Source organism: Elaeis guineensis, chromosome 15 (assembly GCF_000442705.2).
Source record: "Elaeis guineensis isolate ETL-2024a chromosome 15, EG11, whole genome shotgun sequence".
NCBI classification, from domain to species: Eukaryota; Viridiplantae; Streptophyta; class Magnoliopsida; order Arecales; family Arecaceae; genus Elaeis; species Elaeis guineensis.
In genome coordinates, this window is record NC_026007.2 from 70,137,942 (window position 1) to 70,162,406 (window position 24,465).

Below are 24,465 nucleotides of genomic sequence, written 5' to 3' on the forward strand. Positions count from 1 at the left end.
ATTCCTAGTTTTCCACTTATCTCATTATTATTGTTCAGGAAATTTCCATAATGAGCCAGCTCAATTTGATACACAAAAATTGCAATATGGATCTGTTATAATTGATTTTTTGGTGGTGAAAACAAAAACTGTAGCTCATCTATTAGACTGTCTGCACTATCATAGTCTGTAAACAGGAAGCAGGTTCTTTGTAACTAAGTGCACTTAAATACCGAAGGGACATTATTTTAATTTTTTGGGTGCAAAAAGGACATTATATTTCCGTGAGGTGTCACCCACTGCTTTAAAGAGTAAACTCAGCAGCCAATCCAGTCATGGTTCTCTCGAGCCTCCAAAATGCATTGGACATCTCACTCATGGACTTTGAGGATTTGGTAGACAAAATGAGGTTGCCTCCTTGGATAGACGTTGGAGACCGCGTTGTCTTCTAGTTTATATACAGGCAAACTCAAACAACTCACTCAGAAGACTGTCTTAAAGGATTCATGTTTATTAAATGAATTCACACCATTAATTTTCTCTATTTCTGTGCATGGTGATATTGATCACTACCTTTTCTCATCACTTTAAGTTGGGCCCTGGTTATATTATAGATCATTAGCGTAGAAGCAATGATACTTGCAGTCTTCAAGGTGGCAAGCAAGAAGGCTGGTTATCATATTCCTCTGGACCATATCTGAGGGCCAAGCAAGAAACTTTCCCAAGCCTTTAGACTACCCTTTTTGCAGTATATCACCTCCCAAAGCTTTTTTCTTTTAATACAATCTCTTGTTCACCTCCCTTCTCTTCCTGGGCTTTAGCAGTGTCTACAAAAGGAATGCTGCTGTTGTAACTTTTGGGGAAAAGCCACTTGGGTCACAATTAAGAAGCAGCAGCTGCTGTTCTGGTCTCATTTGCCAAAGAGAGGGAGAAAGAGAGGGAGGGAAGTTAAAAAGAGGCTAAGCTTTCCCCTGAAAACATGATTCAACTCAGGAAGCCAAGTGAAGAAACCAGAGATTCCTCCACCCCCAAGTCAGTAATCACCTCTACCCTCTCCGCCATGGACCTAAAAGCCCCAACATACCTGCAAGCTTCACCTGTTTTCCCATCTACCAAGAGGGTAAAGGTCTCACTCTCTTCAACTTGTTCTCAAGGCATTAGCTAATTGATTATTTTGAATTGTTTTCCCCCAGGATTCTCTTCAAGGGGACTCAAGCTTTTACTGCACCAGCAAAGAGAATCCATTTGCAGACACCTTCTCTGATCCTCTCTGCAACCTCAACCTTAAGGAGACTTCAGAATTTGTGAAGGCTTTCCCAATGACCACCAAGAGCAGCAGTGATAGCAGGGGCTTCCTTGAGGTCTCATCTCAGAGGAGAAGACAAGGGGTGAGCTCGGTGGGGCAGAGAAGATTGGAGACTCCCTCCACTCCTGGCAGGCTAGTCTTCGGCTCTAGTCCTGGTCATCTCTCCAGGAAAAGCATTCCTTCCAAGTGGGATGATGCAGAGAAGTGGTTGATCAATAGCTCCTGCCATGAATCACCAGTCCATCCACCAAAACCACAAGAACCATCAATAGTTTCCAGGCAAAATGATGTCTTTCAGCAGAAAGGTGATGTCTTTGCAGAGAAGGCGAGGCTTAGTTTGGAGAAGGCCCCAAGCGCCCCTGTCCCAAGCTTTCATGGGACAGTGATGCCTCTAGACGCAAATGTAGCTTTTCATGGAGCCTCATCAGAAGTGCTTCTGAAAGGTTGATACCAAGAAACTTTGCTTCTTGTTTAGTTCGCAAACAAAAAATATACATCTCCTGTGAAATGGTAGGAACAAATAAACTTTTTTCCTCTTTGGATAATGGGAGCTCTCAGCTGTGTTTTAATTCAAAAGAATTCTTCGAAAGATTAGAATACCTGTTCTTCATTTTGCTCACGTTGCACACTCTTTTCTGCCAATGGAATTAATTTCAATGTGTTGCGAATTTTGTATAACTTTGTCATCTCACCTCTATTAGTACTCTTTGCACTGTCTCTTCCCAATGACTCGTAGAACAAAATGTTGAAAGCTTCTATGGCTATCTCAAGCTGTATGAACTTTGTTTTTCTTCCTCCCTCCCTCTACTTACCTGTGTCTCTATCCCAAGTTTTACCAAATGAATATGTCACTAGTTTAAGGTTTCTTATCTTGCCCAACTGATCATTGATCCTCAAATTGTAAACTTCTACAAAATTTCACTGCAGATAAGTTTACGGACAATGTAGAACCAATCTTCCAAAATTTTCGACACTCGGAGCCCACTAAAGAAAGCTTTCTGTTCAGAAGCTCATTCTGCGAACCCATGAAAGATGCGGCGACCGAAGTAATTGCCGAGGTTCTTCGCAGAGATGTTGGAACAGAGATGACTCCTCTAGGTAGCTTGACCACGTCGAGATGCCACACTCCTATTAAGAGCTCTTCACCGGCAAGACACAACACTCCAGCTAGCAGGTCTGGACCTTTGTTGCCTTGCAACACCAGCATTGATATCTCTGAACTCAAGGACTGCCACTTTGCCAAGCTTGAGCTCAGTTCTCAATATGATTCTATGGTTTCAAATTGGAGCTCAAGGGAAGAGGAGGAAGTGGAGGTGTCACAGAGTTTGAGGCATTTTGAGACAAGTGGTGGGAGGAAGAGCATTGCTGAATCCAGAGCTTTAGCATGGGAAGAGGAGGAGAAGAGCAAGAGCTGCATCAGGTGAACTGCTTAAATAAAATTTAGTATGATCTTGTTTTGGCATGCAACATCTTGTATTGTTGTTGTTTAAAGATCCAATCTCTCAGGGTCATGTTAAGTTCTTTTTTTTTTTATCTGTTTTCCAGATATCAAAGAGAAGAAGCAAAAATTCAAGCCTGGGTAAATCTTGAGAGTGCTAAAGCAGAAGCACAGTCTAGAAAGTTGGAGGTAGTGTGATGAAAATTTGTCTTTTTTTTTTTAATGGTTCTATATTTTTAACTTATTTTAAAGTTTTAACTTTTGAACTTTCCCTCCTCTTTTGACTTTTTTGATGGAAATCCCTCCTCTTTTGATTTATAGTAATTATTAATGCACAGATAAAAACTTTATCAACTTGGAGGGACATTTTATGTTATTCACACTTTGATACTTTTCAAGATTTTGCCAATATGATTTAAACCTGAGAAAAATGAGATCACACCCCCCCCCCCTATAAAAATGGTTTTTGCTATAAATTTGCAATTATTATGGAATCAAAATATGATCTTAATAATGTCACCTTACTATTATGTTGAAAAATATGAATATCTTAGATCTTTAGAATGCTTAACAACTGATCTAATTTCTAATACAAATCCAGGAGTTCTTCACGGTTTTAATTCAACAATTTCCTGAACAAAATTTTTGACACAGATGGTTATCTATAGAATATCCGAGAACTATGTATACTGGTTGGTAAATTCCAACCTTGTTCTTTTGATTCTGGCATTCGCATTGACATTCCCATGTCAGATACGATGCATATGCTAGGATGGTGATCCTAATACTCCATGCATCCTTAATTCTATTATATATATGCCTTTGCCCAGCGGTGGTGAGTGTGAATACAGAGTGGTGCCTTCAAAGATCCAATTTTTTTTGGTCCAAATGTACTAGTTCTTCTAACCCTCCTGGACAATGGTTTCTCTACATCTGATCATGGACCTATCCTACTACTATCAGGATGTTTCTTTTTTAATTTTGAGAAAGCCACCAGGATGAAATTTGATGAAAGTTGGGGCTGTGTTCAGTCTTTTCCAAAATGACACAAATATCCATGTCCTTCTATTTAAATAGTTTTAAGTACAGGATGGACTGGTCTACTGCTGTTCACCACTTTATTGTAGCTTTGTTTGCAGTGTCTTTTTGCTGGATATCTGGCTAAGCTTTGAATTATTTTGAAGAGCTGGAAAGCATGTCGGTTGTTTCTATTCCTCGAGCCCCTACCTCTCTCTATGGCTGTCTCTCCTTTTCCCGCGTGTCTGCATTTCCCTCCACTTCCCTCCAACTCACATGTACTATTAAACTCTCTTTAGTTTCCTTTAGACTAATGCTAACAACTTTATGAGGACAGAAAATTTGGATGGATGTTCTTCAAAGTCAATAAGATTTTTGGAGCTACTAGGTCATGTGAAGGGTCCTGGTATGAGAACATCATTTGGCTTTTTTTAGATGACTCAATGTTTTGTTTCCTTCTACTAAAGTAATGCATTGCTTTGTGGATCCCTTTGAGTAGTATATTCAGCTACTAGCAACTCATGTACTTTCCTTCCTCCATGGTGTAGCTCAGTGTGGTGTATGTAGCTAGCGGATGGTATCGAAAAATCTGATGTTCTGAATGGTAGGCATCTTCATGTGACAAATGTTCATTGGTAGAGTGATAAACGACTATTGACTGTTGACCTTGGACTGATTAAGAAGGGATATGCCAAAGTGATGGTGCCACTTAGACAATCCAATCTACTGACTGTGACCAAAATTTTCTCATTGGTGCAGAGTAATCATGGATTCTATGTATCTTATAGTGCGGATTTGTTATTTATGTCTGTAGGTGAAGATACAGAAGATGAGATCTAGTTTGGAAGAGAAGCTGATGAAAAGAATGGCAATTGTTCATAGAAGAGCTGAGGAATGGAGAGCAGCAGCCCAGCTGCAGCATTCACATCAGTTGCAAAAAGCCTCAGAGCAAGCACAGAAGATGAAGTCACAGCACAGCTCTCATTTCTCTGGCCACAGATCCTGTGGCTGTTTTCCCTGTAACAACCCCCTCTAAAACAAACATAGCGAAGACTGTTTCCTTTCCATCCCAATACCCAGAACCAGAACCCTTTCTTTTCCTTAAATGTTTCCAGAGCCTAAGAAGGCAGCAGAAGGGTCCACTCATGACTGGATCTGGTCAGTTTCTTTCTTGTTTTATTCGAGGGAAGAAAGCTGGTCTGATGGACTCCAAATTTGTATTTTTATAAGCCTCATGAGGATCACAGACAGATGCTGCTATTGCCGTTGGATTGGCATTTCTGGGATAAAGAAAGTGTGACAAGGGGAAATATTGTTGTGGGAAATCTTATCATTTTTAGTGAGCTAAATCCTTTTCATTGTGACTAAAATCACTAGGCCAGGCAACAATGTGCAAATTAGGCAACTCATGCTAACCCTTTCCTTTGGACAGATTAGATCGGTGGTTTGTACATTGCGATAAACAATACGGGCACTTTGGCCGGGCATCAAGTTTCTTCCTGTCATCGAAGGAACAGGGCTCTCTAATGAAATTAAAGTTGCACACCTTGGCTTTATCATGCTTGTAAGATCTGTCAATGACCATCTCATATATTTTTTAACCACTAAACATTATAATGAAGTGTTTAACAATATGTAATCTTATTTTTCTTATATCAGTATACCTTAATCTGTTTGAGCACAGATCTTTGGATGTTTGAGTTAGGTTCTTTTCCATCATTGCATTTTATTGTCAGGGTTCTCGTTGATATTGGTCACCCACAGAGAGCTGAGATATTGGCCTTGAAGATGTTGCTTTAGGGTGCAGGAGTTAACCTGTTCTCGCAAACAATCACCACAGGCGTTAATTCAGGAGTCATTTGGAACTCTGCGTTGCATTGCAACTCCTATTCTTTTGCAGTCTTATATTGCAATCTAAACATTTTCTTATTAAATGGACAACTGCTATTCTATAGCAATATTATATTGTAATCTGAATTTTTTTTATATTAATTGGACACATTGTCTGTCCCTCCAATCTACTGTTATTTTATCTTCAGCACCTAGTGATTAAGCATTTCATCTCTGGTCATTGATTATAATTAAAACACTGCTACAAATAACTTATCCATTCACCACAACAAGTGGTAGATTGCCAAGCTCTCTTGATATTTGTGCTTCTTTGACTGAGATAACTTGTGTTCTCATTTTCATGTAAATTTCTGGTTGTCGAGATTCACAAGAGTTAAGCTCTGTGCCATCTTAGAGAGAGAGAGAGAGTTGTTTGATTGAAATTTGAAAGGGAGGGAGATTTTAGAAAAGAACGTACTGCCAAAAGAAGAAAGAAGCAAACAGTGGAGGATGGCAGCAGGATGCCATGTGAGGTTGTCCTTCTGGTCTTAATTTGGCTGCAGGCTGTGGAAGGCTCGACTGCAGTGCAATGGATGTAGGGGAAAGCGCACACACACAACAACCAAAAAAAAAAAAAAAAAAAAAAAAAAAAAAAAAAAAAAAAAGAAGAAGAAAAGGAGGAAGGATCAGAATCCTACAACCACTCAAAGATTAAAAAGCAAAGCAGTCAGTATGGCGGCATCTACAGGCATACCAGGTGACAAACCCAGCCCTGGCGTTGGATTGCCTCTTTGTCCTTTCCTTCAGTGCTTCTTAAAATCTTATTAAGACCCGGTTAGTTTGCATTCCTTGAGCCAAATGGCACGGCAAGGAGATGAGAGTCTCAAGTCCACATTTTTGGCGCATGGCATGGGAGTTCCCGACGACTTTTTGCCTTTCTAGCTGTTAAATTTGAATTCTAGTATGTGTCATGTACTTGAATTAAGCTAATTGCCATTGTTTAGGCTTTAGGATATTGTATTTTGCCTGAGCACGTGCATGAGGATCCGTGAATGCTTGCATGAGCATGCGTGCATGCATGTGCATGTCTATGTCCTTGCATAGCATAAATAGTATCCTATTGTGTGAATCGTATAATTTAAATGTACTCTCTTTTAGTGTGGCTTGTCATAATGCATGTACAAATGTGCATGGCTATAAGATTTTGAGTAAAGGGCAAGTTTTTTTGAAAGTTAAGTGTGAATTACATGCTTATTACCTTTCTCATGAAATTGTTTAAGCTTTACTTACTAGATTTGTTCAATATTTTGTTTTGTTGGATCTTTGGAGGATATGTTACGCACAAAAACCTAGAAATCCCAACTTGAAAAGAGTTATCCTGTTGGACTCTTGGTAGTCTAGCAACATTTAAATCCCTTTTCATATAGGTTTAGCATGGCGAAATTGAATTGGAAATTGTACTTCCAATTTTACCTATAATTATTAGAGTATATATATATATGCGCCAATAACAGATTACTTGTTCTCGTATTATGATACAAGTGAAGCCTAAAAAGCCCAACTTATGCTTTTCAATATAGTGTGAGATATTGATTATTGTCATCATCATCCTTCTCATGGTTTTCGTCGTCGTCGTCATCATCATCATCATCATCTAATTGGGCACTACAAGCCTAAAATGAATTCATGAGTATTTAGGCCGAAAGAGGATATCTTTTTGTCAATTTGAACAAAAATTGGCCAACAGTAGAATGAAATCTGGAGTAGGGCCTGAAGCAGCATAGGTCACGGTTTCTCTTCCTTCCATAACAGTGGAAAGATTTAGGGCATTCTCAAGATTTGGAGACCATATGCTGGTTTCTGACAGGTGGGCTGGGTGGTCTGTAAGGGCAACGGGTGGCCCAAGTTTTAAGATCGGTTCTCATTATAAGGCCTGCTGGCTCAGGTTCGGTCAGGATTTGTCGATCCAAGGCTTCTTCTGAACACGACCTGGTTCTGCCCTCTCTCTCTCTCTCTCTCTCTATAGGACTAGGCGTGTGCATGCGGACGCATGTAATCTGATGCAATTTTTTTTCTTTTTTTTTTTTTGTGAAAATAAATGCTTTGTCGTGCGAAAAATTATTGCATGCACTAGGTGCAAGTGAATCAGGCAAATCTCAGAGCATATGCACGGTAGAGAACGCGCAATCAAAAATCGATGAAATATAAAGCATCGTGTGGCGTGTTATCCACCGTGGGATTTGCATGATCCAATTGCACCTAGTGCATGCATGCAATGAGGTTGTAGGAGTGCAGAGTGCCGTACCACCGGGATGGCCACCACATCACCCATGTAGGAGACATGTCACAGGTTAGCATCAAGCTAAGACGAAGGCATTCCAGCGAAGTGGCCTCTTAGTCAGCCCACTTATACCAGCCCAAAAAGGGAAAAAGAAAACTTCTATTTCACCCCTATCCAACATCAATGTCTTGTTTCTGAAGATTAGTGTACGACTTTTGTCGGCCTCGTCTCCTTTTCATCTAAAAATCTCTACTTTTACATTAAACTTTAAAAGTCTCACTAAATATATGTACATATGTTGAGATAATGACGCTAACATATATAAAAAATTTAACTCAGCAACGTGTTCTCGAGTTAAAACTATCTGTTTGTCTTCAAGAAGGCTTCCATCAAACAACCAATCTACATTGGCCTAGACCCATGTTTCAAATTGTTCATCTGAGCTCAGGCCTGCAGTTAGTGGGCCTATATTGAGATAACCCAATTCTATTTGGTTGGGCTGTGCATCTGCATTCGTTGTAGGCTAGGTTAGTCCCTTCTTGTAGGCTGGGCTCATTTCCTATGTTTGAATCTTCTGTTTCCATTTTTTTTGGTTGATCGGATCATGATCGTTCATCGAACACTTCCCTCTTGATAGGAGGACATCTATTGTGTTAAGATATATTTCCCATGTTTATCACTTAACTTCTAGGACCAGGTTCTATACGTAGTCAAATCCAATTATAAACATCACGATTGACCATGATCAGCCCCATGCTAGCTAACATAAGTTATAAAATAAGATTGCTTGAATACCATTTGTAACAATTCAGGACCTCATCTAAAACAACAAGTTATGTATAGTAGAAACTACAACCAAAAGTCATTAATACGTTAATAATGATTTCCACATTTTTGAACGAAGAAAACTGTGGTAGTTTAGATGTGGTTGTCTATATATAGATATATGCAAACACACATATAATTGCATTACACAAAGTTATGGTTCTAAATAATGATCACTACGCTGGTTTCACGGAGTCCCTTTTAATTTTATATATACATAATTGTCCCACATTATTGCATTACTGTTACATAATGGTAATAGGAACTATCATTTTACCATTTCATTATTTCACCAAAATGTTTTTTTTTTTTCAATTCAAATTTCCATGATATTTCAAATATTATTGTTTTACTGAGACCGGCATCTAAACAAAAACAAACATTGTTATTTTGCTACTGTTTTCCGTTGTTTTTTTTTGTTAGAGAGTGAAACTACTTGAATGTCCTGTGAACGACCCAAGCTTGCTTCTTGACGTGGGCCTCATCGAGTTAGCTTGGGTTAAGTCTTGGGCATGTACACATGCGTACGCACACGTGCACCCCTGCACATTTAGCTTCTGTTAGGTTGTCGTGAGAGTGAGAGAAAAAAGTGGGTTTGTTATATAGTTTCTTTGTATTGAAAAGCAAATTTAATGCTCACCAAACCAAAAAGTAAATTTAATGAGAAATAGACGGGCTTAAATATTTTTTTTTTTAAATAAACGGTATCTTTATTTTTTTTTCTGCTAGGTGAATTACCAATTTTTTTTTTTTCAATTTTTACAGTCAACTAGAAACTAGCATTTTTCTTCCTAAGATGACAACAAGAGATGTTATGGCGGTCCATACTTTAATTTTAAATTTATCAATCAAAGGCTAAGTTGGTCCTCTTCTTTAAATAGCCTATGGGCTCTGTACAAGTTGAGATGATCATGATGATAATAATAATAATAATTATTGCTGCAAAATTTTAGGAGGGTGCTGATGTGGTTGGAACTAGATGTCGTCCGAGATTTAAGATGCCAAAGAGAACCTGCAAAGAAAGTGCATATTCGTCGGAGTGTTCGGACAGAGATCCTCCAATACTTAAGTTAGTCGGAGCTTTGAAAATAGTAGAGGAAAAACAAAAAGGATGTCGAAGGATAGAGTACTTTTCTCCTAATTCTCCTCCTAATTTAGCTTGTTTACTTTAGAATCTCTTTCGTACCTCTTTTATATGGAGGTTGAGCCCCTACGTTATTAGCTGAAATCTATAAGTTTGTTAGGTCTTTAGATCTTTGGGCTACGTTTTGGCCATTTAATGAGGGAGAAACTCGGTCAGTCAACATTCAGATGAAGATTGTTAGTCGTGAATGTCCGTCACAGGTTTTATCTACATGAGTAGTCGAGTCAGTGGCTCTGGATCCATATTTAGTGCGACTTCATCAAGTCGCCATAGGTGCACCCTAATGAAAGAGATCTATTTGATCGGTGGGTCACATCCACAGCAGCAGCAATAAGAACAACAACTATAATAATAACAATATATTTGTATGGAGTGCTATTGCTGGGTTGAGTTACAACTAGATGGAGCCTAAAGTTGAATGAGTAAAGCATTGAAAACAGCATCCATGAGTATCAAAGGATGGAAGGAAATCCGTCAGAATATTTTCCCATTAAAAATTTTTGAAATTTTTTGCAAAATTAAGATTCATTGCAACTCCAATCCTTATCTTTTTTTTTTTTTTCCCATTCCAACGAGATGAGACTTTCTTTTGCCATTAAACAGGACACCACTTTAGTCCCAATCTTGCTAGCATACGCAATCTGTCATGCTCGCGCAACTATGTGATAAATACTATATAAGTTTTAAAGATCAAATGCACAAATTTGTGAAACCAAACTCCATTATTTAGAACAAATAGTTTTACAGAAAAAACAAATTCTGAAAATCATTTATAAAATTTTGATTACAAGTTACACAATTTTTGAACTATCAGATCAAAGCAGGATAGGCGGATATGTTAGCATGACAAGGATCCAGAACACTTCTATTCAAAAAGGCATCTGTCATATAAAAAGAAAAGAAAAAAAGTTACACACAGTGGAAGCAGCTTCCAGTCAAAAACCCTCTAATAATTTTGGTCCACCTCATAATTTCTCCATTGCAGGTCTTCCACTGACCAACACATTGTGCCTGAAATCACAATCCGTAGCCGCTTTTCAGTTTTCAGTGCCAACTGAGACATCTCTCACTCAAGTAATTCCCGCACTGCCAGGAGGAATGACACAGAGGAAATCCCCACATTGATTCTACTTATGACTTTAAACTGTACCTGCCAATGCCTTGGTGGAAACCCTGCTGCCTTCCAAAGCAAGTGCTAGCTTTTCCTCCTCGGAAAAAAAGCTGTTAAAGAGATTCTACTAGCATGAACACTCCCTTGGACATGAAAGATGGGAACTATTCAAACACAGATACATACACAATGGATGATCTTTTCTGCCTCAGGCCATTGTACAACAACAAATGAAAGCTTGTGATAATATCTCAAACCATAACTCAAGACACAAACAGCCAGACAAACTTCTCCAGACATTCAGACAGAAGCCTCCACCCTTGGCTCAAAAGAGAAGGCAGACAGGAACTCCTTGGCCTGGCCATTTACAAAACACTTGGGCAGCTCATTCCACTCATTGGCCACCACATTACACATGACATAGGTGCTGAAGTCGCCGGAATTGATGCATATGAAGATCATATCCCCACTGCCAATGCAGTTTATGTCGACCCTTTTCCCATAGAATTCGTGAGACATCGATGGCGGCATTGCTGCGACCTGCCGCCAAGAGCGGTCTCCCTTGGAGAACTTCCAGACTCTCAAGCTTGCAGTCTCCAGGAACTCTGACAGAATGACTACTAACATCTCCCCCTTGCACTCGACCACATCGATAGAGTACTCGGAAAAGATGGGCAGCAATCTTGGGTGCTCGGAAAAGGTCTTCCGAGCAAGATTGCAGGTCACAATGGTCCCTGATTGGCTAAGGAAATAGACCACTTCCTCTCCATTATCCATGGTCAGAACTGATGAGTATTGCTTAGATGGGCTCCTCTGCATGTTGGTGGCAATGACGTCTCCAGCTTTGCTAAGAAAATACACCGTCTCGTCACCGGACATGTTAGATTCCAAGGAATTCTCAGCTTTCTGAACCAACAGAACTTCATCTTCCCACATGTTCTTCGTGGAGTCGAAGACTCTGAAAGAGAGGCTTGAGAATTCACCCGAGACAAGTACAATTCTATAAGAAGCTGGATCTTTTGGAGAGGAGTACATGGTGATAGCATGGAGGGTCTGGCTTTCGCTAGACTGGCCCACCGGAGGGAGCTCGCGGCAGGCACCGGTGACTGGATTGCACACAATCAAGTTGCCAGACTCGGTGCGGTAACAGACCAAACCACCAGATGATGCAACAGGGATGGGCTTGCAACCATGTCTTTGTTGGAGGTAAGCCGGATGGTTTAGATTTTTCCAGTTGGCTTCGGCGGGGTCGAAGACGATAGACTGGTCTAGATCTTGATCAACCATGAGAAACCATGGGTCTCGGAAGGGTATCCGGGAGCAGGCAAGCTGAAAAGTTGCAGAGGTCGCAACAGAATTCCATCTTTTACACACCGAACGAAGACGAAAGAAGCTCGAGGAAGGAAGCCAGGAAAGGACCCTTTCGAGCAGGTCTTGATTCAGCTCATCTAAGGAGAAGGCAGAGCCCAAATAAGCGTCGTCTGGCGCCTTTCTCTTCCTGGTTTTCCCTGCAAAAGGACTCAACTTTTGCTCCATTTTCAGAAGTTGTGGAGAAAGATCTGCAGAGGAACAAGAGGGAGCAAGTGATCTGTTAGTCATGAGGAGCAACTTGCTTAACCATCAACAAAAATATTGGACAAAATTAAGATTGGAAAGAGGAGAAAAATACTAAATTGATCTGATCACTAGATTTGGAACAACGAGAACGTCTGCTCTGCAGTGAATTAAATCCAAACCAAATTCGAAAATTCAATAAAAATCCAGTTGCTGCTGCGAATTTACTATTCACAGCAGAACGCACAAATGAAGAAGCCCAACAACACCTTCCCCAGGAGCAAGAAGAACCTAGGTATCAAAGAACATGAAATCTAAAGAGTCCAGGCTAAGTACAAGAAGCCCCACTTAGATACCCACAAAGAAGGAATAAATGATAAAAGCATCAAAATATTCCAGACTTATAGTTTCAGCAGATAGGGAAACAAATACGGAAAAAGCAGATAGTTTTCCTTCATCTTCTTAAACCTTTTACAGAGAAACCTCAAAGAATATCAAAGAAATTGACAAATCTGTATTCAAACATGAACAAGAACGAAAAAAAAAAAGCTTTCCAAACCTGTAACATTATCCTCTTTGCACAGAAATATCAACACAACAATCTAAATCAGAGAAAGTGTCATTAAAATCCAATTTTGGCATTAAGTTCCAAAATTTTTGGAGAACAAAATATAGGTCACCAAGACCATCCAAAATCACATTTTTAAGCAATAAACCTGAACGTATTACCATATGCTTGACATCCGAAACTGAGATAAATCAACTAAAAATGCTGAACATACTTTCTTATAGAAACCTTCTCTATTGGAAAAAAGAAAGAAACTATAGAAATGCACATCAACATTCCAGATCTTCAAGGAACCCACAAGACCACCCCAAAGTCCTTCTCATTATAAAAACCCAAATTCCCATCAGACAGATACACCATTCTCACAGTGCAAGAGGAGCAAAAATTACATCTTTAATGCCAAGCAGCAAAAGCAGAACTAAAGACCCATGCTGCCAAACTTCCCAAGATCATTCTTTTAAGCTAAAATCCCAGAGCCCCTTACTCAGAAACAAGCACTTCTCCACTCGAAAATGCCCATGAGTAGCAGATAAGTGTCAAAGAAAAGGATGGAGAAGAAAAAATCCTTCTTTTTTCACATCCTTCTCACCTCCAACCCATTTTAACCTCCCACAAACCTAAAAACCAAGTTCTGAACCCCCATATCCCCAAAAGTCACCGCCCAGAAGCAAGCAGTCACACAAAAAAACACTTCTTTGGACCAACAAAACAAGTGTTTGCACCCAGAGAACAGAGGAAAACGAGCAATGGAGAAGGACCCAAGTATGCACCTTGTGTGATGGACGTCCAGGGGCACAGGCGAAGCGATAAAGAGAAGAGAACTGGGCTGTCCTCCCCCTTTTGTAATGGCGAGAGAGAGAGAGAGAGGGAGGAAACTTCGTGAGGAGCTCTTTTTGTTTGCGTTGACAGTGAGGAGTGCCGAGGGGGGAGGAAAAGCTAAATAGAAGAGCCGCAACCCAAAGCTACCACCCAGAGGAGAGAGAAAGAGCTAGAGAGAGGAGGGGGGGGTCCTTCCAGGCCATAGGAGAGAGAAAGAGGTAGAGAGAGGAGGGGGGGTGGTCTGTTTAGGCCTTTGGGCCCGGGCAGAGAAGTGCATGTGACTGGCCGCTGACACTGACCAGCCATGGGTATCCAAAAATAAACTATTCTTTCTCTTTCAGAAATAGTTTTTTTATTTGTTTATTCTTTCGTTCTTTTCGTAAGGTTTTTATAGTTAGTTTATAGTATAATATTTTTTTTCTATCCTACGCCTGTCCGGCTAGAAGCTTGGGTTCACATATTTTAATCACATAAGAATTGGGATGGTATATTAACATAAGAATGTTTTAATATGGTTTATTTTCTTCGTAACATTATGATGCCATTGTAAAATTGATTTTGTAAATTATTATCTCTTATGTTTGCTTGCTTAGACCAATGACATCATCTTCTTTTTTTTTCCTCAATCACATGTTTGAATACTTTTTTTTTTAAAAAAAATGTGCATCCAAAGAGCAATTCATTGAAAGGAAAATGACCAAAGAAGAACATTAGGAATATCCATTGGAGTATTAAACATTTATTATATCTAGTACTCATGAAGATAAAAAAGATAAATATAAAATAGGCATCACCACCATCAGATAATATAAGTTCTTCAATTATTCCTTCACACTAACAAATAAATTGGTTGGTAATCGTCCACCAGATTTAAACTAAATCATAGATTACTTGATTGTCGGTGCCTAATTGTCAAATTATTCTACAAAAGAAGTTATTTATTATGAACATCCATTGATAATTATTTTTATGGACTTAAAACCCTTGTCCTTTTCTACGCACACAACATTTGTGAACGACTTACTGGCAAATATTTATGACCACCTTTGGGATAAATGGCTGCATCTTTCTACGAATTTGACTAGAGGCATGGTTACACTTTAAGATATTTGAATTGTGCTTCAACTTTAATTAATCTTTCTTTAAAGCTGATGTTAGTTGGAGATTTAACAATATTAACGGATGCTAGGTGAGTGCGGGAAGAAAAAAGAATCATCAAAGCATGTCATGGAAAACAAACTGTAGGTTTCACCTCATCACAAGGAATCATATCATAAATTCCTATGATAATTACTAAACAAAAGGAAGAAAAAACAGGTTAATTAACCACATGTTTTAATCCTTCCTCTTATTCCCTATAGTAGAAGCTGAATCTGGTTCTAAAGTATAATAACGACGGAAAGAAAGGATCCAACGGGCCTGTCATTCACTAACTCACATATTTAGTTAATAATTTATTTATAGTAGAGTTCTACGGGCATCTTATGAGTGCTAACATTTAGATTATTATATTAATGGAGAATGTGACTTCTTTTCCTCTTTACTATTCCATTGGTTTTCACACTTGAACAGAAACAAAAATGGTATAGATAGCCTTAAATAACAATTTAATTGCTCCACTCATTTCTTTGTTGAACAATGCAACCAAATGCTCTTGGACTTATCTAGGAAGGATCATTGCAATCAAAGATCACTGGCTGGGAGTAATTAAGATATAGGGCACAGTTGGTCCATTTTCCTTTTACATGTATCAGGCAATTAACTTCAAAAGCACTAGGAAAGGATATCGATTACATTCTTTAGTCTTCTCTAATCTCTAATCTCGACCTATGCCATAGCTTCTGGACCTTTGCATCTATAACCATATAAAAATATTTTGTGACATCCATTAAAGTTGTTTATCTCCACTGAAACATAGGGAGAGCATTAGTTACATTCTGTTTTTAATCATTTCTTACTGGAAAATAATCTAGCTCACTTCATGATTTCATAGAGCATGAATTTTAGCTACCAGCTCTGACATGCAAAAACTGATGATGCTCTACACCTCATGGCGCCGATCGGCATCCGCATGCAATTATCTTAGGATGTGAATTATAACATTGTTTAATCATCTGAAATGATTTTAGTGGCATGAAATCTCTTGCTTTCTATATACATAGGCGCATATTGGCAACTATATTTATAATTCCATAGCTAAAGATGAGGATATTATTTTTAAAATAACAAACTGAGGATGTAAAAAGAAAAGGTTGCATGTACAAAATCAAAGGAAAAGAGAACAAGCCAAGGGAGCCAGAGGAGAAAGATGGAAAGAGGAAAGAGAGAGAAAAGAAAAGGAGAGGCTGCACCATTGTCTGATGCACAAACACACACACACACACACAGAGGCACATGTCAAAGGGTTGGGGAGGGTGGGAGAATTGTGGCTGACCTTTGTAAAGCAAAAGCCAACAACACCATACAAAACAAATACAATGCCCTCTCACTGTCTCTCTGTTCTCCTCGTAGAGAGAATCTCTCTCAGCTCTCCTTCTCTCTCTCGTGGGGGTTGTCGCATCATAGCCTTTAGCTTTAGCACAAGTCAAAATGGCTCATGGGGCAGCAGAGGAGAGAGTGATAAATCCCAGGAGGAAGAATAGAAAAAATGAGGATAAAAAATATATATATATTTGTTTGGTGGGGAAAAAAAAGCCGTTAATTCCGATGTCTTTTTTGTGGGTGTCGTTGAAACGTTCGGCCTCTCAACACGACCATTCCTTCCGTCGCAGAGATCTCGATGCCACATCCTCGCTGTCAGTTCCTGCCCCGCGCTTTGCAAAATTTTCAACACCTCCATCATGCTGGACTTGGGATAATCTCCTCCAATCAGCCTCCGATTGCTACCTGGAGGCTGACACTGGGCCCAATTCTTTATGATTATAATTTTTGCGCATAACAAATTTAAGATTTATGTAGCATCATTATATAATCTATCTAGTTAATCATATAAAGTGAAATTTTAGTTTGCATTTTAGGCTGCATATACCATGCACCAGATTTGTAGACCCAGTAATGCCATCAATACCTATTAATATTACGAGGATTATTTACTTCCATATTGATTGTTCGGTGAGGAGACTTTTGATACTTATATAAATTAAAAAATTTAAATAATATTTTTTGATTAATTTTTTTAAAAAATTTTGAATTATAATATATAGTATCGATCCGATCTGATTTATAATATGTACAGACTAGAGGATATTACAATATAGATTTATTAAAATTGATCTCTAATTGATTATGATATTTGTGGTTTTTGAATATTTTTAGATCTTTAAGCTAACGAGAATGGCATGGATTAAATGATCTTATCGGCTTTTTTAGATGAGGTTCTGAATTGTGACAAGTGTACACAAAAATTTATGAAGGTTGATATTTTTACTTCATAATATATTTAAATTGCATATAGTATTAATAGTTTTATCCCGATGAATTATGCTAATTTTTTTATGAATTATACCGATGCATTCCTACCATGTCAGATATATGATTGATCACGATGGCCGTAACACATTTAGCATTTATCCTTTGTTGGATTTGTTTAGCTGATAAGTCCGACAGGCAATTTTAGACTCCAAAGTGAGGAAAGCTTTTTCCAAGTGCTTGGATAGCCTGTGGCCACTACAGCATGGCCGCATGGGGATTGGTTCAATGGATAGGAATCAAACAGTGCATAGAATGAGGACCATGCATTTTTATTGGTTTGCCTCTACATATCTTATGTGGTCCATCATCATCATCACATGGGCTGATCACCGGGAGGTCATCTAGGGGAGATCATAGAAGATTCAAATACCTTCTTTGATACTCAAAACTCTGCAAACCTAACTAAGATGGGATTCTCTCAAATTTCTAATGCAACCACCATGAATCTCTCTTAATAGGTTGGCCAGTGCCTTCTTTCGACATTGAGTCGTAAGCATATTTTATTTCTTCTTCCCTAAACTGCATTTATAAACTACTTTATCATCCATCGACGACGATGCCATCTTCTGCATGCTTTCATGTAATTCATATGATGAGTCTATTTTGTTGTTAATGTTTCTTCCTAACTCATCTTATTGCCTCTCCTTGGTGGATGCTTATCCTTGAGCAGGGATGACCAGGGTTCCAATGTAGGAGGCACTATAACACTTAATGCATAACTTTTGAACCTAAATAGAGTTTCTCCATATCTTCTTATTAATTGTTCACCCTATTTATCTTCATATCATCTAGTTTAAAATCTATATTTTTTTTATTTTTCCTCTTTTTTTATCTTCTGTTAAAGGAGGGAAGGGTATATGCAATTGAGGACTCCATTACAAAGATTTGGTGAGAGAAATAACATAAGGGTTTGTCTCTACAATATTATTATGACTATATTATCTTACTAAGACCATACTTATGCATGATATAATGTTAACCATGAGATGCTAGCATCAAAGTTTGAGATTTTCTTTTAAAAAAATAGCCTGAAATCATTAGTAAGCCACATGCAAAGAGCACATCATAGTCAAAAAATCCCTAATTATAACCGAAGTTTCTTCCAAATAATAATTCATAAAATATAGCAAAAGTATAAACTATTATTAGTTAATCTTTCTCCATATTGTAACATACCTCCCCTTCGTCATTTCAGTATTTTCAACATATATAGTCCCAACATACGCCTAATTTTTGCAAATTATAAACTCTCTATTTATTGGATTAATTCAGTCTTCAATCCGTAAAAAATATAACCATTTCTAGGAAATAAGTTGCAAACAAGAACAATTGCATTCATATCAGAAGAGAGAACGATGTGCACTATAAACTAAATAAAAGGTAGAGAAAGCATATACAATGCAACTTTAGTGTTACCAAACTAAACTTTAAAGATGCTGCAAGCAATTGTTTAAAGAGTGGCAGAAGAATAAATAAGAAAATCCATATGAGAAAGGTATGGATCTTCTGATGAGGCTTTGGAAAGAAGAAATCATGAAGCAATATACACCAAACTCCAGTGACATTGAGAGAACTTGGACATGGGAGACACCGTGAAAGAGATAGGTGGGGAGGGGTGGCATGCTATGGGTGAATGCACAATATGATTTAAAATATACTATAACATAGTAATATTATCATTCAAGTTATTATTCATTTGGCTTTTCTTCGTGTATGATGCATAATAATGGTCTTCAATTATTGAAATAATGACCTAAAAGGTTTGAGGCAGAGTAATTATTTGTGAACGATGACATCATTGAAACCATGACCCTCTGCTAGAAGTCAAGAAGCAAATTGAGTTTAGCAAAGAGAGAGAGGTCCATACTTGATTTGTTTGCTCTACCTTGCACTCATGACCAAAAGTTGCAAACCAAGTCCAATAATGGATGATATCACATTGACAAAATACATACAACAAGCGATTCGGTCCATGAACAAGTGGAAACCAGACCAGGATTAATAAGAGCATAATAAGTCTAATTTACATTTTATATCTTTAAAACAAATGTTAATAGCTAGGATTCATTGATTCCACCTCATTACAATGATAAAATCTTTATCCAGGATCACTAGCTAATGATAGCACATTGACAAGATACATAAAACACCTGATTTACTCTCATATGCAAGTAGAAGCCAGACTTGGACCAATAAGAGCATAATACATCTTTAGTTACATTTATATTTATTTAAAAAATCATAAATATCTAGGATAAATTGATTCCACATGATTAGAATAATAAAATCAGTAAGCGGGATCAACAGCCTTTCTTTAATGACCTATGTCCTCCAATTCAAGTAGATAGATGGTCATGGACTCATGGTCTACTGAGGAGACAGTACTAGTTTACCATGGATAACATCCAATAATTAGCAATATATTTATGAGATAAGTTGAAATTACTATTGGATTGGAAAAAATATAAGAAAATCTCCAAACCTCAACTTTGTCTAATGTGGCTAGAAGCTTGTGGTATCAGAATTAGCATTAAGATTTTTCAGAAAGAAGAACTGAATACAACTAATTAACAATTGGATTTTCAGTATACAGATAGGGATTGCATTTCTAAAGACCATATGTTGCACTTCATTCATCAATCAATCAATCAAAGTGTAGGAATAGCAAGATATCTTTCTTTTTAAAGCAAAGGCCTTGGCAACATTTTTAAGATCACTCTGATGTACCTCTTCCAAAAAAAAAAAGAAAAAAATCAAATCACTCTGATGTGTTTGGAAAAGGAAGTTGCTTGTATTACAAGGATATATGACCGGACATAACCACAGCTTCCGAGTCACTTTCTCAACATGCAAATAAAGACACAAGCGAAAGTGACCAAAGAGAGCCTAAGTTCAGATGCCTTAAAGCCTACTTAGCATGAGCAGGGTTCAGCTTTATGCCACAAAACGGGAACACATGAAACCTTTTTCCCCTCTAATTCCATGAGGTTTGAGGAAGACCCCACAGTCTCAGTCAAGCATATTTTCTCGGGCCCAACGTAGCTCCTTGCGACCGAGCAATTAGCCTGTGGAAATGAAGTCGGCAAATCAGCTTTTCTTCTCTCTTCTCTGGGTTGGTGAGACTGTGAAACTCGCAACCAATTTTGGGCTATGGAATAGGGGTAGCCCCTCCCTACATCCTTAACAAATATTTCTTGTGAAACTACTTTACCAAACCCAAAGAATATATATATATATATATATAAAATATTATTTTTAATCCATATCTCGGGTCTAAACATCTAGTTAGTCTCTCAGGTGACATACCCTTTTTCTATGGAAGATTTTTGGGCAAGGCCTGCTCTTAAATTAGTCTTTCTTGTATTATTCATTGGACTATTTTCTCTCCATGGATACTAGCTTGTAAGAAGCATTGCACTTTCAATATTGCGGTAGATTTCTTGCTCACCTTATGAATGTAGTGAGGTTTTTAGGTGAACCATGTTGAAGTTTTATATTGTTTGCCTGCTTGTTATTTGTTTTGTTTTGTTTTTTTTTATTAAGTTGTTCTTGGAATTGTACCAACTTGTACTCATTGTAGATAAATGAGATTAGGTCCACCGACTGTAATCTTACAAGGCTATTGGTACCATTTTAGAAAGTGGACCACGCAAAGGAGAGTTGATTGGGACTAATCACTAGTTTCCAATGGTTGGCTAGTAGCTACTACTATTACATGTGACCATCGTTGCACGTCCTACCAGCTAGTGCAGATTACACCTAACCTTGTTGGAACTAAGTATTAGAAAAAGAATTGTCCAAGACTGTTTGTCATATATATATATATATATTATATATATATATATATATAGAGAGAGAGAGAGAGAGAGAGAGAGAGAGAGATAATATGTTGGTGACCAGTCAATGTTAATGCAAGCAGCATAAACTACATATTCTCAAGATATTTCACATGCTAACATAATATTTATTACAAATAACAAGCTTTGCAAATAATCCTTGCAAAAAAGGGAAGAGAAAGTTTATGCGAATTAACTATGGGGCAAAGAACCATGGATATAAATAATACATAACGCACTCGACTCTTCTCTTTGTTTTCATACTTAAATTTTCTCCAAAAAATCATGCTTAAAGAATTATCCTTAATCACACTTGAACATCTTGGACTGGACATTGTAAGATATCCTGGTAAAAAATAAATAGGCCCAATCCCTCTTTCCCAGAACAATTCTACGTACATGGATCAGGCCCCTTCTGGGAAATATCAATAATAAGAAATTGAAAAAAGAAATTCGAACAAGCAAATATTTTTCACTCCATAGGATGCCCAGGTGTCCAATCACCATTTAATCAGAAAATTACTACTTGCTACCTCTCATGGAACTTTATTCCCTATCTTTGGATCGAAGTTTTTGTTAAAATCCTATGATTGCGTGTATTTGACTAGCTCCCAATATTTAGTAAAGAATGATCCTAAGAATATTAAATATCATGCCTCGAGAAGACTTCATACATATCACAACAAAGAAACAAATACAATGCTACAAATCATAAAACATAAATAAGCCCCAGCATCAAATCCTATTTTGATCTTGTTAGCATTAAAGATGCACGCCCCCACCCAAACTGATGCTAATATTTACATCACACAAAGTTATCCTCTCAGCCATTTGCTACATCATCCAAAGGAAGAAAAAGGAAGAGTGCAATGAGGTAACTCGTGCAGCACTACGTGGTGTACTGCACGTGAGAGGAGCTGGAGATGGCTCCTCCTTGGCTTTCACAAAGGTGGTGCACTCTTTTATCTTGGGGAAGGAGAAAGGTTCTCTCAGCCTAACATGTATCAAGGGACACAATCAAGTCTAAACGAAGCATAACAATAATAATGATCATTGCACAGGCTTCCCTGTGTGCTAATGAGGGGAGAGAACTAAGAGGAAACATTCTTCTACTTTAGACCTTTTTTGGTCCCCTAAGGCTTGGCGGTCAGCTTTGCACGCGCAGCACAAACTCCTTTAGTGATCCATTCTTTTGACCTTTAATAATTTAGGCTTAGTTACCATAGGATTTTTCTCTTTGAGGGATCGACGTTATTTTAATATGTGGTCCTCCATGTTAGTTTACATGTGGTCCTATATATTAGGTAGCACATTGATGAAGTGCTGAAATTGTCAAAAATGTCATTATTTAGAACCACGTTCTAAGCTTCATGATGAAGGTTAGAAAAACTAGCTAGAGGAAAGGGAAATTACAACGCCAAGCTCCAAGTTCTGACGTTCGAAATGAGCTTGGTCCAACCATCCTGGTTTGGGTGCATATAATGATCAATATCTCTACCCCACTGCATGAATGAAATCCGAAGTTTAAATCTTGATAAGATGTTGTAGAATTTTTGAATTATTGTATGTGTGATCACAATGGAAGCGTTGGTGATCTGTCACAGTGGCTATGAAAGGCCTTGCACAGAAGGTATGTGAGGCCTCTTCTCTCTCTCTCTCTCTCTCTCTCTCTTTTCTTTTTTTCTTTTTTCTTAAAAAAGTTCCATGTCTGCTCTTGGAACCTCCATTATTTATTTCCACTGTAGCGACATCATCTAAGCCAAATATTTATTTTCCAATATCTACAAAGAGATAGTTGCGAAGCTCACATCATGGTACATATTCAAAGGCTTGCACCGTTTTTCAACCAAAGCAATTCCACTACTAGCACCAGTTTTCCACTAAAGCAACCCCCCAATTTTTCAAAAGAAAAAGATATTTTTTAATTTGACAATAATTAACTTGACGCGTCAAGTTTTGGTCCATACAAAATAAATAGCAGGAAATTTTTGGTCCTCTTGTTTTATCTCAACCATAATCAAATTAGGTTTAAGTTGATGGCTTCTTGAAAGCATCCTCGGCTATTTCTATCCCTAAAATCAGTATAGCTCAACTGTTGAAAGGAGGTTGGGTGTGATCATACTAGCACTAACACATCGGATCCCATCACAACTCTTGTAAGGAGGTCGATGATAAAGCCATGCAACTTCACATTGTACACACAGACCTGATTTCGAAGTTAGGACACCGAGTCTTACTAATAGCAGAGCCAATGTGAGCAATTTTAATAGAAATTTGGGCAATGTGCAAGTCATATGACAAATCGAATGAATGATAAAGATGATCAGCTTGCAATGAATGAATTCAGAAAGGATATGGATGGAGCAAATGAATAGCAGGACCAAAATCATTCTAAGAATGTTCACTTGTCAACGCGCAGGCGTGGCTATCTGTTGATGTAGTTTGTGTTCATAGTAATAAACTTAGTTCATGAATACACACAGCAAAATCAACATAGAAAAGGCTCCAGACTTCAATTCTAGTTGGTAGAAGACAGACCAATCTTTAATTCTCTATGAAGTACCTGAGTAGAGGTAAACAAGGAGACAAGGCTGGAGAGATTATAACAATGAAAAAATGATATGACGATAAGATTATATAAGAGACTGCCTAGCCAATCAGGTATCTTGACGTAAAACTAAACTACTCTTTCTTTCTTTCTTTCTTTCTTTATTATTTTTGGCCAGGAGATTATAATCTTTCCTCCCTATATCCTAAGCTCTATTCTACCATAGCTAACAAGGAGGCTAAAGTTGGTCATTATAGTTGGATGGTAAACAAAATATACTGATTTAGGAGGATCATTAAATTCGATATGAACACTACAGATAAGGTTGGCTAAGGTCTAAGAATGAGATTCATCACATCAGAAAGTTGAGTGACATGTTAAATTTCTAAAAAATATAACTCGGCTATATGACATCCAACCAATATGATCTTTTTTAAAAACAAATTGAATAACTTTTCAAGGTCCATGACGTGCAACCATGTCCTAAAAATGGATAGTGTAGCTAATAATTAAGCCTAAATTCCATCATATGAATCCCAAAACGAGCTGACCAAACCATTTTTTTTTTTTAGAAAAATGTTGACTTGGCAATTCTTTCAATTTAGGAAGAATTAGGTAGAGCAATAAAAAATAAACCAATTTAAGAGTCAAGATCTATCTCATGTAAGTTTTAGCTTTTCATATTTATTGCCACTAGTCATGTCAATTTTGGGAAAGCTAGTCCTATTTGAACTAGGA

General features: G+C 37.8%; 2 protein-coding genes across 10 annotated transcripts; one reads left to right on the forward strand and one right to left on the reverse strand.

Moving 5' to 3' along the window:
• The first annotated feature begins 498 nt into the window (after window positions 1-498).
• Window positions 499-5,752, forward strand: LOC105058585 (uncharacterized). Of its 8 annotated transcripts, XR_012137294.1 has the most exons (7): window positions 500-1,099; window positions 1,173-1,728; window positions 2,213-2,705; window positions 2,831-2,912; window positions 3,863-4,146; window positions 4,289-4,344; window positions 4,555-4,624. XR_012137294.1 is itself a non-coding variant. In XM_073249654.1 (6 exons), exons 1-5 carry the CDS (start codon window positions 959-961, stop codon window positions 4,331-4,333), a joined length of 1,317 nt encoding a protein of 438 aa, XP_073105755.1. In that variant the 5' UTR covers window positions 499-958; the 3' UTR covers window positions 4,334-4,344; window positions 4,555-4,691. The 8 variants fall into 8 exon arrangements, 5 of the variants coding, with proteins under 5 accessions (XP_073105755.1, XP_073105754.1, XP_073105757.1 ...); XM_073249654.1 differs by lacking the exon at window positions 3,863-4,146 and having other exon boundaries at window positions 499-1,099; window positions 4,555-4,691; XR_012137293.1 differs by having other exon boundaries at window positions 3,863-4,344; window positions 4,555-4,625.
• Window positions 5,753-10,559: 4,807 nt separating this feature from the next.
• On the reverse strand, window positions 10,560-14,087 carry LOC105036568 (F-box only protein 13). Of its 2 annotated transcripts, none has more exons than XM_073249569.1 (2): window positions 13,824-14,087; window positions 10,560-12,490 (listed from the first exon to the last, which is right to left on the reverse strand). In XM_073249569.1, the coding sequence occupies exon 2, from the start codon at window positions 12,465-12,467 to the stop codon at window positions 11,232-11,234; it is 1,236 nt and encodes a 411-aa protein (XP_073105670.1). In that variant the 5' UTR covers window positions 12,468-12,490; window positions 13,824-14,087; the 3' UTR covers window positions 10,560-11,231. The 2 variants fall into 2 exon arrangements, with proteins under 2 accessions (XP_073105670.1, XP_073105671.1); XM_073249570.1 differs by lacking the exon at window positions 13,824-14,087 and adding an exon at window positions 13,268-13,817.
• Between the last annotated feature and the right edge of the window lie 10,378 nt (window positions 14,088-24,465).

Excerpts from the sequence above, each read along its gene's own strand:
- LOC105058585 (XM_010941552.4), top strand. The coding sequence starts at position 959 with ATGATTCAACTCAGGAAGCCAAGTGAAGAAACCAGAGATTCCTCCACC. Across the intron at positions 1,100-1,172 it reads TTTTCCCATCTACCAAGAGG|GATTCTCTTCAAGGGGACTC; the intron begins GTAAAGGTCTCA and ends GTTTTCCCCCAG. Across the intron at positions 1,729-2,212 it reads ATCAGAAGTGCTTCTGAAAG|ATAAGTTTACGGACAATGTA; the intron begins GTTGATACCAAG and ends ATTTCACTGCAG.
- LOC105036568 (XM_073249569.1), bottom strand. The coding sequence starts at position 12,467 with ATGGAGCAAAAGTTGAGTCCTTTTGCAGGGAAAACCAGGAAGAGAAAG.